At 37.6% G+C, this 18437-nt stretch overlaps 1 protein-coding gene across 1 annotated transcript in view; it reads right to left on the bottom strand.

The window, feature by feature from the left end:
• LOC150105467 (putative serine carboxypeptidase CPVL) overlaps positions 1-18437 on the bottom strand; it is a 57611-nt gene that overhangs the window by 12603 nt on the left and 26571 nt on the right. Inside the window, exon 2 of the mRNA XM_090394168.1 lies at positions 9274-9604. Coding sequence (XP_090250294.1) covers positions 9274-9604 — 331 coding nt within the window. The remainder of the gene's footprint in view (positions 1-9273; positions 9605-18437) is intronic.

The following is an 18437-nucleotide window of genomic DNA, read 5'->3' as shown; positions in this document are numbered from 1 at the left end:
TTAGGATTCTGAATTATCTACAGTCCTGTTTATAGTTAACTCTTAGGGAGAAAGGTTCCGTGGTTAGAATATGTGCCTTCCATATGCTTGGGATTTTTAGACCATCGTTATTGTTCAGATTAGGGTGGTTGATAAGAATCTCACAGGCTTCCTTAAATTTGCATTCATACCATGTTTTGGTGTGATGTAAACAACTGGTGCTTTTCCAGTCATTTCTATGTAACGTGTTTAGGGCATGATCAGAAAGGCCAGCTTCACCATAGTTATTATATTTAATGCGTTGTTTGTTTCTTTTGTCTGATAGGAATTGTGCGTCCTGTTTCCTCTATATATGGTATTTTTTTTCATTAACCGATGATCAATAACCAACGATCATTGTTTCTTTAGCTTACTGTGTGAAATGTAACTTAGCTTGGCCTTGTATATTTGTATATACTTCAGATGATGACCTGGATGATGAAACTTCGGGAAATTAAAATAGTCATTTATAACACAGTTGTAAAGTCCATAATTTCTTTAAAAAAAATAAAGAAAGAAAGAAAGAACAGATTAGCTGATGAGAATGAGAAGGTAGGTTGGAGGATCTTGTGAACTTTTTTTTTATTGTAGCCATTTTTTGCAGATGTTTGTTTAGTTAATGATTTCAGATTCTTGGCTCAGAACTTGTTCATTGGAGTAAACTATTAGGGCTCTGTGTTTGAGGGTGCTAATGACTACTAGCACCATCCAACACAAAAACTAGGAGTCATTAGCACCCTCAAACACAGAGCCTTAACAATTTGCTCCAATGAACAAGCTCTGAACCAAGAATTAGAAATCATTAACCAAACATTTATAAAAAATGGCTACATTAAAAAATAAAAAGACAGTTCAAATATCCTCCATAAAAATGCCATTAAAAGCAAAAAAGATTACAAGAATGCCATAGCCATACCCTACATTAGGGGCATTTCAGAAAAAATAGATAGAACACTACTCAAATACAACATTAAGACAATCTTCAAATCCCCAGCAAAACTAAGAAATTTACTTAGTTCCTCCAAAGATCCTCTTCCATACCTTGCCCACCCAGGGGTTTACAAAATTCATTGTACCTGTAAGATACCTTACATAGAGGAAACAGGATGCATCATCCCAATCAGAAAAGAGGAATACAAATGGCACACTAAATATCTCCACTATGGTAAAACAGACCACACTCTCCAAACATGCCACAGAATTGACTGGAAAGGCTCTAAGTCCCCACACCACATCAAAACCTGGTATGAAAGAAATTTCAAAGAAGCTTGTGAAATGCTAAAACATCATCCAAATCTAAACAAAAATGATGAATTAATTATTCCAAGAATGTGAAGGACACATCTTTAACCCATATAGCAACAAGACAGAAGAAAATCTCAATATGAAAGGACTGTAGAAATTGTTTTAATGTAGTTCTGTTTTTTTCTTTTTCTTCACAGAGGTCAGGCTAGGATAAATGATTAACAAACATTTAGATTCGTTTTACTTTTGTATAGTGCAATGGAATGTAGCTTGTATATTGTACATATGTATGTTTCCTGATGATGGAAAAAAAAGCTCCAAAAAGATAAGTGGTAATAATTGGTGGTATTGTTTGAATTTTGGTGTGGTACTGTTTATTTTTGGTAACGTAGTGTGTCTGCATGATTTTTGGCATGATTTCTGCATTGATTTATTAATTAAAATCGCCTTGTGTTTAAACAGAACACAATAGTGGTACTCCCAAGGTCAACCACGTGGGAGGCAACAGATGCGACCAGACGAGTGCTCCAAAAAATCAAGTGGCACTAACAACATACTTTTCAAAAATGATTTGATGTTGTGAGTGTAATATGTATGCATGGCAGAATATGAGATGTGTTTGTGGAGAGAATGAACGGAAGACTAGACAAAGTCTCCGTTCATATATAGGGGAGAAAATAAAAGATGGCATAAATGAAAGATAGAAATGAAATGAAGACTAGTGAAACTGAGGGAGCAAAAGAACACAAGAATATAGAAACAAAAGTTAGTGATAAGGATGTGAAAGGAAGTATGAATGAGCAAATGGAAGTTAGGTGCAGCAGAATGAGAGATAGTGAGACTACAGGAGTGACAGAAAGTGAAATTGTTGGAATGCAGTATTTGCTGAAACAGTTATTGAAAATGAAAGGAGAAATAAGCAGAGTTATATTAGACATTTAGTGGAAACTAATGAAAGTGTGCAAAAGAATAGAATGAAAAAAAGGGGAGTAATAGAGATCACGAATGATTCCAGGATAACAGTGTATGGAGATTCCATAGTTAGAGGATTAGTTTAATGAAAGCGCTATCCAGGCTCTTTCATTAAACTAATGTGTGGGGGATAATTCAGGTGTTGGACATGAGGAAGATTATTAGTGGTTGTGGGGACAAATGATCTAAGTAGACATAAGGAGCATGTCAGGGTGGATATCAGGAGGTTATTGAGAAGAGTGAAAGATAACAGCATAATGGGAAAGGTAGTCAGTGTGTTGCCGAGGTATGACAGTGACGAGTTGAGATGGAGAGCCAGAATCATGAATGGTATGCTAGCGGATCTGTGTGAGGATTAGGGAGTGCAGTTTATGGATGTATGGCATGTGTTTGAGGGAAGAATGGAATTATACAGGTGTGATAGGTTACATTTGAGTGCACTGGAGAAAGTGTTGTAGGATGGAAGTGTAGTGCAAGATGTCTGATGGAGAGATCAGAAGTAAGAGATTAGGTGAAAGATCAGGAGAGTGGTATTGAAGAGACAGAAATGCTTGGCAGTGGAAACAGTAGTAGCATGAGAGATGAAAAAGAATGGGAGGGGAGCCTGAGTGGACAGGAAGACATGACATAGAAAGAGAGTGGATGTAGAAAGTAGTAGTGAATGTGTGTATGGAGATAGAGTATATTGCCATGCAGGTGGGGGAAGTTGAGACTGAACAGATGTATGTGACAAGCAATGATAAAAGTGATTGGGCAAGGGCAGAAGATTTTTGGCTATAGACATAAAAATGAACTATTGTGTTTGTTTACAACAGTGCTTCCCAAATTTCTGGATGTCCGGGACCCCTTTGCAAAAATTAAAATATTTCATGACCCCCCCCTCAAAAAAAATCGTAATAGGGAGATATATTATTATAATATTTATTGTATTTATATTCAATACAAAACATACACAGCAAATATTGCAAAAATCAAATGCATATATTACATTTTTTGCCTCTTACCGTTTGGTTCTGAAGACGATGCGGGCTGTTCTGGTAAAATATTAAATACTGTCCTTTTTTTTGAGTCTGTTTCTGCTTCTTCTGATTGTTCTGATAATATCACCACTTACCGATACTGGCACACCACAGACTGATAACATGAAATTAGTGAATATTACCTGAATAAGGGAATCCCTGGACCAGGAACATTTTTCTCTTTAGTGACTTTTCTCCCTTTAAGGTAATTAAGCCTAACACGAAACAGACAGCAAAGGCAGGTTATTAAAACGTGCATATGATTGGTGCGGTATTAACAAAAGATCGCGCAACCGAAAGATAAAAGCATAGCCGACAATTGAGTTGAAATGCTAACTCTCTTCAACCGAATTCCATGTGTGAAACTGCCATAACATTCATTATATATATATATTACTTAGTTTTAACACTTTTACGAATTTTAACACGTTCGGTTGAATTTTATTGCTGCCTTGGGAAATCGAACTCGCACACATCTAATTAATAACAATAGTTTTTAGTTAGATAATGTGTTTGCCCATGCAACATATGGTTTTGTTTCAGTCTATACAGCAGTTTCTGTATGAGGGGACATGTGATTCATTAATTAGTGTGTTTTTATCCCAGTTGTCTCTAATTGCACTATTTGTTGAGAAATATATTACACAGACTCCTCATACCTTATTCACTGGCATAATAAAAGTACTTGTTTTTATTGCCTCTGCAGTATAATGGCTGTTAGGGAGGGCGTGTTGTTTACCACTGCAAGCAAGTTATTATCTCCCCGTGAACTTGTTTAAGCTTTTTTTCATGTGTGAAGTATGTGCGAAACTTTTATTGGTAACAGAAGACTAGCTCGGATGACAGTGATAATATAAAACTAGTTTTGATATGTATATAAAGTCAATATCAACAGTCCCCGATTACGAACGCGTGATGAAAGGGACAGGAAGATTTGGAGCTGGAGAGCATTCGAAGTAAATACAATTAACCACTACTTTGAAATGAAACATATGAATAAGCAATATTTACTAATATTCATTAAGCGCCGAAATACGCAGGAAGCAAAGTTTGTGAACCAACACCAATGTGTGAATTTTTCCATTAAAATATAAAAAATAACAAAAAAGAAATAATAAAAGTTAAATACGTTTCTTTTAAAATAAAAAAAATCTACTTAGTCTTAAAACATTTTAAATTTGTTTTCATTATTTCACGCCCCCCCCTCAACAAAACCTACAGCCCCCAAGGGGGCCGCGGCCCACAGTTTGGGAAGCACTGGTTTATAAACCAGAAGTATCAGAAATCAGGGAGATGAAATGGTTTCATTGACTGAGTTTATTTGCCCCAAAATTATTGGAATAAGTAAAACATAACTGAATGATGATGATGATATCCTAATCGGAATAGAAATGGAAGATACAGTATTTTTCACAAGGATAGAAAGGACAAGAAGGGAGGAGAATTAACGCTGATGATGAGCAGGGGATGTCCACATACTGTTGACATGAAAGAGGAAAATAGTGGCAATGGTTACGAAGCAGCACGAGGATAGAAAGGACAAGAAGGGAGGAGTGCTGGTGATGATAACAGGGAAATTATGTCCACATAAGGTTGACATAAAGAGGAAAATAGTGGCAATGGTTATGAAGCAGTGTGGTGTGAAGTGATGATTGACAGGAAGACATACTTAGTTGGATGTTGCTGCAGGCCAGGGAATGTGGAGGATGGCAATGAAAAAATATATAAACAACTTGGATTAGTGAACAAACTAAGTGTAATTATTATGGGCGACTTTAATTATGGTATAGATTGGAATAAAGGGATAGCATTTGGGAATAAGATAAATGAATTTCTCAAGTTCTTGACAGATAACTATCTCAGGCAGCATATACATAGAAGGAAATGTGAAGATTGAGAGTTTTGGATCTGATCATTTCATCAGAGGATGTAATTGTGGGTGGGGTTTTGCACTTTCCTCCAATTGTTGGGTGATCATGACGTGATCACCTGGGTTGTGGCTAACGACATACCGACTTCCGTGAGGAGAGGATATATATGGAAGTACAAGGCTGGTGATTGTGACAAGCTTAGGAGTCAGCTTGGAGCTATAGCATGGAATGAGGAGTTGAGCAGTAAGGAAATAAATGCTGCAAAGAAATACATAACATAAAATACAAAGAAATACATAACATCAACATGTGAATGTATTCTGAAGGCCAAAAGACTGAATAAGGTAGGTGTAAAATGGATGAATGTAGAGCTTAAGCATGAAATCTGGAAAAAAGAAAGTACTTTGGAGGAAGTACAAGATGAATAATGGTAATAATCAGTCACATGAAGATTCCCCCACATACAAACTAACTAAACATTTGGCCAAAGCTCTCACACACTATACTGGCAACACACCTTCACACTAAAAAATTCAGCCCACTTCAAAGCCAGCATAGAAAACCTTACACTCAAATACACTGACATAATGGTCAGTTTTGATGTCTCCTCCTCCTCCTTATTCACAAATGTCCCACTCAAAGAATCCTTAGAGCTAATCCAAGCTAAATTTCCTCCCGATATCACAGCCCTATTTCAGTTCACAATGAACTCAGGCTATTTTGTTTGGCAAGGAAAATTCTACAAACAAATAGAAAGGACAGCCATGGATTCTCCACTCTCCCCACTCTTGGCCAACTTTTATATGGAGACTTTTGAAGCCTTAAACTCTGCCCCACAAAAACCAACCATTTGGCTTCGCTATGTTGATGATGTGTTTGCTATTTGGCCACATGGCTCCGATGCACTCCTCTCCTTCCTAACACACATAAATAACCAACACCCCAGAATCAAATTCACCCTGGAAGAACAAAAAAACAACTGCCTTCCTTTCTTAGACACACTAGTCACCTGCCAGCCTGATGGAACCTTGGTTTTCTCAGTCTATAGAAAACCCACCCATACAAGCAGATACATTCATCAACAATCCCACCACTCCTCCTCACAACACTATGGAATCATTAAGACACTACACAACAGGGCTAAACTTATCTGTTCAAATGACAATACCCTAACCACAGAACTAAACCACATTCTCAACACTTTCTCAGCCAATGGCTACCCCTCCAAAAAAATCCAAAAAATATTGAAACCAGTAAACCACAACCCCCCCCCCAACAACAAGGATTACTCTAAAACCATCACCATACTCTATATCCAAGGCACCTTGGAAAAAATTACAAAAATCCTTAAAAAAACATGACTTAACGTCTTGTTACAGACCATATAAAAAATTGGCCTCCCTTATCCACTCTCCTAAAGACCAACCTTCTCCCACCCCCCCAGACCTACCTGGTGTATACCAGGTCCCTTGCAGTTGTAAGCTGTCCTACTTTGGCCAAACAGGCAGGACAGCAAATATCAGAATTTCAGAACACAAGGACTACATCCGGTTTCACCAATACAGCCACTCTGGTCTTGCTGACCATGCGCTGGATACCTGCCATAGAATACGGTGGAAGAAAGCCATGATAATACACTGTAGTAAATACAAATATGAAAGGCTTTTCATGGAATCACCTTCAGCCCAAAGAAACAATTCAAACCTCAACAAATTTGGCTGTATGAGACTGCCTCAAATTTGGGAAACCTACATCAGAAGACCTTCAGCCCAATCGCCCAAGAATACCAACAATGCCTGCTAGGGGGCACCATCAGGACTTTAGGAGAAATAATAGCTTCCTGCTTCTTCCTCACTTACTTTTTGTTGTGCCTGCATGCACATGTCTTGTTCTTAAGTTTCTTGAAAATGGCAATGTGACGTTGACGTATATGAAAATTTATTTTAATATATATCCTAGTTTACGTTGTAATTTCCTTAAATTATTTAGTAAAAAATGCATAACAAACGTCTAAGCCTTTCCACAAGAGTCGCATGAAGAATATAAGGAACAAGCCAGGAGAGTGACTCATTTGTAAGGAAAACAAAAGTAGAGTACGAGTAGAAATTGGCAAATCAGGGGCAAAGAAAAACTAGGAGAGTTTTTTAGATATGTGGCAAATAGAAGGAAGAATGATCATGGTAAGATGAAGTTAATGGATGAAAGTATGAAAGTGGTAGAATGGTAACTGCTGCAGAAGACATTGTTGAGGTATTCAGTGATCAATTTATAAGGGTGTTTCATCCTCACCAGGGTGGAATCATGAGCAACTTAAGTGTAGAGGTCATAGGAGAGGATGGCTTAATTGTGAGTGAGCAGGAGGTATTTAAGGAAATAAATAACCTTGATGACATACCACCACGTGTCTTAAGGGAATGTTCCATGGAACTGGCAGTAGCATTGGCATGCCTGTTTAATAAGAGTCTTACAATAGCACAGGTTCAAGGTGAGTGGAAAGAAGGTAAAATTGTTCCACTGCATAAAGGTAGTGATAAGGCTATGGCAACAAATTAAATGGAGATCATGTTTTATTAACTTATGTACTATGACAAGGGAGATACATATACAGTGGGGTACTTGGATTTTGCAAAAGCTTTTGATAGGCTCCCACACAACAAGCTGCTAAATAAATCGAAACAGATGGGATTGGATAACATATTTCTGAGTTAGATCAGTGACAGGCTCTCAGATAGGTATCAGAAAGTTGTATATGGCAGTGCAGTATCCTGAAAGAGGAAGGTCACTGGGGGGGGGGGGGGGGGGTGCTGCAGGGAGATCAGTTTTGGGACCATTGTTGTTCAATTTGTATATTAATGATATTGGGATAGGTGTAACTAGGGATATGCAGTGGTTTGCAGATAATGCCAAATTGGAAAGAGCAATGCAGAGTCAAGCAGATATTTTGGTCTTGCACGAGAACTTGAATGGGCAGATAAATGGAACTATCAGTTCAGTGTTGCAAAATGTAAGGTTTTGAAATTTGGTAAATGGTGACGGGATGCCAAGTATACACTTGGTGGGGGAAACTTTAAAGAGGGAGAGCAGATGAGAGATCTGGGAGTGGTGGTGGACAAGGCCACATTTCACAAGTTGTGAAGTTGTCACATTGGATAATGGCAATGATGCAGAGGACCCTGACATACAGATATAGAGAGCTTATAATGCTGTTGTATAAGGCCTTGATGATGCTGCATATTGAATATTGTGCAGAGATTTGGTTGCCTGGTTTTCATGGTGATTAGGATATCTTGGAAAGGGTCCAGAGAAGATTCACAAAGGTGGTCATGGTCTTTGGAATGTGGTGTACAAGGACAGATTGAGAAAATGTGAATTTCACAGCCTCATGAATAGGAGGAAGAGGGTAATATGATTGAACTATATAAGCTAGTCAAGAGATTTTTCATAGAATTGGAGGGGGGGGGTAGAACAATAGGCCATCACTAGAAACTGTATAAGGAGGGTATGAGCAAAGAACCATGGAGAGTGGTTGGTGAGTGGAATGCATTGCCTGAATGTGTTGTGAATGTAAGCACATTGAATCAGTTTAAGGCATGGTTGAATAAGTTTGTATGCAATAGTGTGTACGTCCCATAACTAGTCTCTGATTCTATGGAGGTCAGATGTTAATAATAATAATAATAATTTCTTCTGTCATTTATAAGCAACCATTGAAAATATTCAGTATCATAAAGCAGAATCCACATTATGTAAATAACACTGACGATTAAATCAAAACTCCTCTTCTGATTTTTTGAACTCATTTCTGTTTTTTTTTTTTTTTTTTGATCACTACTCATCTCATACAAGCAGGCAATCTCATTTTTTATATCTTTCTAGAATATGCAAAGTATAATAGAAAAAAATGCATTATTGTGATATATTCATGTTTGGGTAAATTATGAGTCTCTCTCTCTCTTTCTTTGGGTCTCAACACTCCACCCCCCCCTCTGTTACTTCAGCAGTTCAAGCTTATTAAGCATTTATTGTAGTCTCTACTTAATTTCTAATATTTATTCCAGCTTACATTCTACATAGCATAAATTCTTTCTATATATACATATAAATTATAATAATAATTAAATCTATAATTACGATCTCCTGATTCTTACCTGCATATGATTCTCCAGTGACATAAAAATCATTCAGCCGGAACTCATAAAATACAGTGAAGAACTGTTGCAGTGCTTCATAAAGATCCTTTGCCACATCAGTCTGATTGCGAGCATATCCTTTGTCATCTTGCGTAAAGCTAAATCCTGTTCCAACCGGATTGTCAATGTATAATATAGAAAACTGACGTGCCCAAGTATATTCTCTTAATTTTACAGAGAGGTTTGAATTTATCACAAAGGGACCATTTTCAACAAAAAGACCAAATAACGATGATCCTCCTGGACCACCCTGGAGCCAAAGCAATACTGGTGCATTTGGATCTTTATTCTATTGAAACGAAATGAAAACAGTATTCAGTTATTGAAATTTTGCATAAGTATCATCATCATATATTTTAGTAATTATTAGTTTTCATTTGATTCTTTTGTTACTGGAAGACATTTCAGCAGTCATGCCCTCTTGCTGGAAAGATTTCACTTAAATGCTTATTAAATACAAATAGATAAACGTGAGTTATCTAGCCTCGTGGAAGTTAAGGGATTTTTCTTCCATCCAGGAAAGTAGTTTGTTCTACCCCCCCCTTCCCATCCTGTGAAACATAACTGGCCAATGAACACATGTAACTAACAGACAAAACAATCTCCTTCCCTTCATTTCCTTTACCTTTACATCAACTCTGAATAACCATAAGTGCATTTTGGTATGTGTTACATCGTCGTCTCTTGTCACTTTTACTTTTATTCTCATGTTGTATTATTCTGTATGTATTATTTATCTCTCATGCATATCAGTTATTTCATTGCCAACAAATTTATATTTTGTTTAGAATGACTGCGCCAGCCGGCAACCAAATTCTGATACAAATAAATAACGCTAAACAACAAAGGGATCACGTGATGTGCAGTCATGGCTACTCCCTTTTCTTTCTTACGTAAATTGCTTCCCCCTTCACTCATACAGGTCCAAAAGTTTTATAAGTGGTAATTCAATCTCAGAGACAACAGACTCATGAACTTTGATATAAAGAAATACATTTACTATAAACACTTGCATAGATACACTTTAAGTAATAATTTCAATGCTAGAGAGTCTGAACTCCCCCCCCCCCTTCTTTAGGTTAAGATATCCAAAATTTCAATTCTTATGTTTAAAAGAAACAATCCTATATCTCTGTTATGTTATTATGTTTAGACTCGATTATTCCATACAGAGTTACTCAGTGCTCATTTTCTAAGCACAATTATATACAAACTTTATGCAAAGTAAGTATGTCAGATGCATCCCGTCTTATATTTTAACATGGAAAAATATTCTAATTCGTACTCAAGCTCTATCCCCCCCCCACAACTTAATTAAAAATCAGGCTAATATCTAACGTTATATCATACAGCTTCCTCCTGACAAACAGTTCAAAGGTTAGGTTCCTTTTTCAGCACAAACTTAGAGTGGCACCAGCTTATTTGACACAGACAGATCAGTCCAAGCAGTCTTTTAGGCACTATGGGTAAATTAATGTGTGGAGCTCCTTAAATCCTTGGCTCCTATTTCTTTTACGATTACAATTCTATAATGAGTATGAAAAATTGTATATTACCATCCTGTTCTATTCACAGTGTTTCCAAGACTTCCCTCCATGCTTTCACTTCCGATATGCAAGACTTCCGTATTTTCTCACCACATGTTTCTATGGCATCAGCGACTTACTTCCACTATCTTCGAAGGTTGCCCTTCGCATTGGCATAGCTTACCAATGGCTCTTTACTAGAATTCTGACTTCATTCCTTTGGTGGCTTTACTCGACTCGGTACAACAGCAATTGGGAGATTGTTGCTGGGCACCGGCAACAAGCTTCCGTAGCTCTCCATGATTGGACGGGAACAGAAAATGAGAGAGAGTTTGAGTCTCACGCCGTGCCTTATGTTACAAATGCGAGCGCCCTCTCTCGGTGACTACGTCATACTCTTAGCCACGGCCGATTGGTCACCCCAACTCCGAACTGTTTTGACATGGTTCTAATACATAGATCTCTTCTGCACATTTAATAATAACAATTTCGGTCCTGAGACACAATTTCCCTTTGCTTATTTTACACAGACATTATCAATTCTAAATACAGATTTCCTAAGTTTATTTAATATTAACAATCTCAGTCGGTTTGGTATACTTTTGAGTGAACATGTATACAATACTCTCTTAGCCCTTTCTCTGGAGGCATAAGCATGTCCATATCCTTAGGTCTAATTGTCACTGTGTGTTGGGTCGGAAACAAGATGGCTTACGAATAGTGAGTCAGCTCTTTTTCCAACACAACAAAGGCCTCCCCTTTAAAATTTTTTCTTAACAGAGTTACGAGAAAATTTCTTTGTCTCTTACTTTTCATTTCCCCTTTCCCACTGTAACCAGAATTTCTCCCCAAGAAAATTTTAGTCCTCAGTTTTCCGCGGTGGGGTGATCTTTCCAATACGCACTGACTTTTGGCAGTAACACGATATATGTAGGGGTTTTTGACCTGCACATGCCGCCCGCTCAGATGTGTGCTCTTGCTTTCAGTCAAATTCTCTATTTCCATCTCCTTGCTTTGCCCTTTTTACTGTGACCAAGTTATTATCTACTCTCTTAAGTGTAATGGTATCAATCTTAGATTGAGTGTCAGTCGTTGAGTCTTCCCTTCCTGTCTTCAGTTCTGCCTCCTTCCTGTATTGAGTCTCGCTGAGCAAGGGTTTGTCCTCCTCTCCTTGGCATTCGAACTACTGATCCTTTGTTTTGTCATCCTTTCTTCCACGGAACTCGCCTTGGGATAGTCACAAGAGAATCCGTGCTTCCTTAAAAAGTCCTCACTTAAAATCATTTCCACGTGTGAGAGCGAGTTCTTGGGTAGAACTAGGAAGTTATGCCAGGCATGTAGGCCTAATCCTTCCAATTCTACTTTTAGCCTCACACGCTTTTGGGCATAAGCCACAAGAGTCTAATGTAGCCGTAAGAGTCTAATGCATAGCCGTAAGAGTCTAATGGACTTCCTCAATCTCTTAGTTCTTATTTTCATGCAGGTACCCAGTTCCCTGATGCAGTTCTCAGATATTGTAGAAACCTGAGAGCTGGTGTCTAAGAGTGCGTTAATATCCCTTCTGCCTATTCTTGTTTTTACGGTCATCCCTGTGAATTTTCTCCCCCCCCTTTTCATTTGGTTTGGCACAAATGTGAGATGTAGTCTCAGGTTGGTGCCTGACTCTTTAGCTTCCTGGCGCAGTAAAGCAATCGCGAGCAATGTGCCCTAATTTATTACATTGGTAACACCTAGGAATCTTTCGGCAAAAATCTCATCTAACCTCTCTAAAGACAAAGGAGAGTTCGGTCCACTTTAGGCAGACATTTCCGTTAACCTTTCCATCAGAGACTCTAACTTATCGAACACAGGCTGGTGCAATCTTTTTACTTCTTGATGAATGAGATCAGTTACCTTTTCTTCCTGAATCATTTGAGAACTCTGACCGTTGGAAGGATTTATCGTTAACTGACTGATTACTAAGTCAAGTCGTTCTATGAGCGGCTGTTGTAACTTTTCAACCTCCTGTCTGACCAAGGAGTGAACTTCATTGAAGTTACAGGCATCAATAGTGACTTTGCAGATGATTCAGTTTTGTTTCTTTCTATATTTTCCTGCACTTTCTGACATTTCTCCATTTCCTTTTCTCTCCCTTCCCCTCTTTGACTTGGGCATCTATTATCTTCTTTGCTTATTCTTCACAACATTTATGGCTTACAGTGGCTGAGGGGTAGATGTCCCCAAGCAGTTGTTCTTTCTCTGTAACGGCATCATGGCATTCTTTTTGGTTGGATATCCCCTTTGCAAAAGCTACCCCCTTAGTTCTTGTCTTTAGCCTACTCTGAAAAGTTGGAACACGGTCCAGTCCAAATGGCGTTTCTCATCCTCAGGTACACTCAGTGTATTAGCAAATGTGAGTAACCTGTTATAGTATTCAGGGACGCTTTCCTTTTCCCTTCTGTTTTATTCCTTGGAGCTTCCAGAGGTTAGGTCCCACGGTTTTGGTTTTTGAAAATTGTGAGATGAGAATTTGCCTGAACCTCTGGTAGTCCATCGTATTTTTCAATAGTGGCGAGGAGTAGAAGAAACTTTTTGCCCTTCCAGTCAACTTGCTGCGGAGCAGAATAAGCAACTGGAAGTCACTCCAGCGCCCTATTTTCCTAAGTTCCTCTATGTATTCAAAAAATGCCCCCACGTCGTCTGATTCTTCGCCAGAGAACTGAGGGAAAATTTGTTGAGGGTTTATGCTTTTGAAAAACATAAATAACTGAATAACTTTTGGGGTGACCAATTAGCCACGGCTGATTTGTCACCCCAACTCCGAACTGTTTTGACATGGTTCTAATACATAGATCTCTTATGCACAATAATAATAACAATTTCGGTCCTGAGACACAATTTCCCTTTGCTTATTTTACACATTATCAATTTATCTGTATTTAGAATTGATAAATTCTAAATACAGATTTCCTAAGTTTATTTAATATTAACAATCTCAGTCGGTTTGATATACTTTTGAGTGAACATATATACAATACTCTCTTAGCCCTTTCTCCGGAGGCATAAGCATGTCCTTATCCTTAGGTCTAATTGTCACTACGTGTTGGGTCGGAAACAAGATGGCTTACGAATAGTGAGTCAGCTCTTTTTCCGACACAACATATGTAATAGAAATAAGTTTTTTTTTTTTTTCAGTGCCTGCATAATTCTAGAAAGATGTTGCATCCATAGCACTGGGTGGCCTGAGGAAAGACTGTTCTAGGTTTATTTCTAGTCGCTGACTAGAAGGCCTTTTTTCTTCAAGCTTTTTTTTATACTGATTCTGGAGTTAGTTGATCTTTCGCAGAAAGTAAGACTTTTCTCCAAGAACCATTACTTTTTAACTACACAAATACATACACACACTGCAAAAAAATTGTTGCAGGAACTTCACTATTAATTTTATGGACATTAGATGGTGCAGTTGTCATCCTGCTCTTTCTCTCCTGAAAAATCATTCATTGAAACCTTAAAACTGAGAACAGTTATCCATCAGTCTTCAAAGAGGTTACAGCTAAAGATTCTGTATCTAATCTCCTTGTAGAATAAAAGTTGTTTGATTTATAGAAGATGTGTTTTATTTATTTATTATCTTTTGCTTAGTTTACTGATCATTAAGACAAATGATGAATAAACCCAATAGAAGAAAACTTCTTCAAATGTAACCTTTGACGATCTCTTTCATTGCCAATGAAACATTTTTGATTTCTATGAAGTAGATAGCCACAATAAGTCAGGAGTAAAGGATATACAACAAAATAAGATGTGGTTCCATGTGCTTTTTTTTTTTCCATGCTGTTCCAAAACAGATGAAGTCCTCCAAGACCAGTGGAATATTGGAATTGACTTGGTAAAACCCTTGCAGAAGATTTTAAGACAGAACAAAAATATGGGAACTGAAAGTATGCCTGACTCAGCTATTCACTACAAATGAAAGAAGAAAACAATGACCAAAAATGGACAAGTGAATTGGAATATGGTGGTGAAGTTTGTTTCAGCCATTTTTCTTCTCTCTCTCTCTCTCTCTCTGATACCAGATCAACAGAAGAAGGCCACCGATTAGATGAATTTTCTAAGCATATTTTTTGTGTGCTTATCTAACTTTTGGAGACTGTGGAACACTCAGACTCCACCCATTACCAAACAGAGATAACTGGCTCAAACTATCAATGAATTTAACAGCATCTGATGATATATTTTAGCTACATGTAACTTTTGGAAAAGGGGAGAGGAGAAGTTCAATCTCCAAGACACCTAAGCAAAGAAATCTGGCTCAAGAATATTACTAATTATAAATGACATCCAGTGAAGAGAAGCAGACAAGTGTTGCTATCTTGTGGTCAATAACCTTAGCACAGTATATTGTCTGAGATGGTATAGTTCCATGTGTTGAGGCTTAAGCACTGTGAGGACATCATGTTGGAGGCTTAATGGAATATATACAGAACTCGGAAAGGATTAAAACTGATTTTAATGCTTCCAATATTTCGTCTCAGTCACTGAGATATCTTCAGGTTACAATTACAATTGACATGTTACAATTGTAACATACGCACAAATACAACACAACACTAAGTGAAACATGTGGGTGATTCTAAAGTCCTGTCTAGGTGGTGCACTCCCTATGGGCATTTGTAGGCAGCCTAGGATGTGAGGTGGGATCTCTGATAATTAATGTTTCCCAAATTTTGGGAAGTTTTATGCACCGTATCTATTTAAATTCAGTTGATTTCTGAGTGCCGCCACAGATTCTAAAAATAGTCTTTCTTTTTTGAATTTATTATGGTGGAGCATGGTGGGTTTTGCATATACCCCCCCAGATCCTGTGGGGTGTATCCAAAACATGGTCTGCATTGACCATAGTTGTGATTGCAGATGTATGATTTATGTTCTCTAAACAGATGGCTGCTAATCTACAAAAAAACACTTCTAGAAGTGTTTTTTGTCCAAAGTAAGCCGGCTTAGAGGAACAAGGTACTTTATAAACTCCATGCACTGAGAGAGCAGGGAGCTGATCTTTAGTAGAATGCATAAGGGTAGCAAGTTTATGGTAGGGCTTAAACGCTGTGTGAAGGTTGTACTTTTTTTAAGGAGCTGGCTATTTTTTCTGACATGCCACGGATGTAGGGTATGGTGATGCCATTTCTGAAATCCTTCTCAAGAGATAGCTGGGAATGGAAGAGGAACTGATTATTTTTTTAATTCTGTAATTGCTGTAGCCATTGGAAAAGAAGGTTGTGTATGTGGTTCTTGTCTTGTCAGATGTCATCTCCTTCCAGGAGATTGACTACCATGAGCTTCCACCATGTAAGGTTTTGTGCTTCTCTTTTGTATTCTTCATAGGACAAAAACATCCAGTCCTTAATATTTCCCATCCAATTTGTTCTTTGTCTTCTTCTTCTTCTTTTTTCTTGTATTATTCCTTCTAGAAGTGTTTTTTTATAGGAATTCATGCCTTAGTATGTGACCAAGGTAGGTGGGCTTCCTTTTCTTAATGGTTTTCAACAGATTCCTATCTTCTCCAATCATATTTAATATTTCTAAATTAGCTTTTTTGGCAGTCCATAGGACTTTAAGAATTCTTCTGAGGATCCACATCTCAAATGCTTTGAGTTTATTTTCACAATATTTTGATATTATCCAGGTTTCTACTCCATATAGCAGTGTTGACCATACGTAGTATTTGTATAGCCTAATTCTTGTTTTTGTGTGAATTTCCTTTGAGGTCAGAATGTTTTTCATGCTAATGAAGGCAATTTCTTTTCTTCTTGATATTTCCTTATTACACTTTCCATTTCCCTTTTTCTCTTGTGACCAGCAGGTTTTAGTTTTTTTGAAGTTGAAATTAAGTCCATATTTTTCACTTAGCTTCAGCGTCTCTTCTACTAGGTTTTTAAGATCTTTTTTATTTTCAGCTAGCAGTACTGTATCATCTGCATATCTTAAGTTGTTTATATTCCTATCTCCTATGCTGACTCCTTTAAATTCTTCTAATTGCTCGAAGGTATTTTCATTATAGAGGTTAAACAATATAGGAGAAAGAAACACAGCCTTCTCTGACACCCTTCTTTACTGGAAATTCCTTCAAGATTTCTCCTGAATATTTTTATTGAGGCAGTTCGCTCCCAATTATAGATTTATCAGTAATCTAGTATTTTTACCATCTACTCCTAAATTTCTGATGCATTTGATTAGTTGTTCATGTTGTATATTGTCAAAGGCCTTTGTGTAGTCAATAAAACATAAGTAGACTTCTTTCTGCTTCTCCAGATATCTTTCTATAATAGATATAAATCTATTTGTAAATTTTGTTCTTCCAAGAAAAATAACCAGAATTGATTGTAAAGTAAAAGAGATCTAAGATATCAGAAGGAAAAAAGTTTTATTTGAGTGTTAAGGTGTCATTTAAGGGAATATTGGTGGAGCAGTGATGTGATGTCAAAGTTTACCGATATGTCTCTATTATTTAAAGTTAGATTTTCAATCAGAGTTTTAAAATGGATAGAGTTTTTTATATAGGATGCAAGTCTGCCTTGACATATTTTTTTTAATACGAGTCTTGCACTCGGTCGAGTTCCTAAGGAATGGAGGGAGGGTAAGATTGTGCCACTTCGTAAAGGAGGTGATTGAACTCAAGCATCAAATTATAGGCCTATCTGTGTGTCAGGTGTTGTGGTTAAGTTGTTGGAGAAGTTTGTGAGAACTAGGATCCAGAGTTGGGTTGACAACAATGGTATTATCTTTGATGGACAGCATGGATTTGCTAAAGGGAGGTCATGTTTTAGTAATCTACTTACTTATTACAACAAGGTGACTGCTTCCATGGACAGAGGAGAAGGATACACAGTAATATACTTAGATTTTGCAAAGGCTTTTGATAGATTACAGCATGATAAGTTGATAGTCAAATTGGAGTGGATGGGGTTGGATATTAGATTGGTGCATTGGATTGGAGACTGGCTGTCTGATAGGTATCAACAAGTTGTGTATGGGGGGAGCGATATCCAGGAAAAGGAAAGTCACTAGTGGAGTGCCTCAGGGGTTTGTTTTAGGTCCATTGCTGTTTAACTTGTATATTAATGATATAGGTGAAGATTTGGATGGAGATATTCAGTTGTTTGCAGAAGATGCAAAGTTGGGATGAACCATGAAGAGTAGTGAAGATGTTGTGGCCTTGCAAGAAGACTTGAATAAATTGAGTTGATTAGGCACGGAAATGGGGATGTGAGTTCAATGTTGCAAAATGTAAGGTTTTAAAATTTGGAAAACAAAGATGGGATGGCAGAATTTATGCTTGGTGAGGATATATTGTTGGAGGCGGAAGAAGTAAGAGATCTGGGGATGATAGTGGATAAGGATCTGAAATTTAGGGAACACATAGCCAAAATTGTGAAGACAACACAAAGGCTTCCGGGAATGATGCAGAGGACACTGACATGTAGAAGTTGGGAGATTCTTGTTCCTTTGTATAAGGCTTTGATTAGGGGCCACACATGGATTATTGTGCCCAGATGTGGTCACCTGGTTTTCAGAAAAATGAAGAGATGCTGGAAAGGGTCCAAAGGCAACTGACTAAGG

The sequence above is a fragment of the Typopeltis vanoorti genome, chromosome 6, assembly GCF_054136105.1.
Source record: "Typopeltis vanoorti isolate ZY-2024b chromosome 6, IOZ_Tvanoo_1.0, whole genome shotgun sequence".
In the NCBI taxonomy this organism is placed as follows: Eukaryota; Metazoa; Arthropoda; class Arachnida; order Uropygi; family Thelyphonidae; genus Typopeltis; species Typopeltis vanoorti.
The sequence above is the reverse complement of the archived record's forward strand: the minus strand, read 5'-3'. Positions and strand labels throughout refer to the sequence as shown.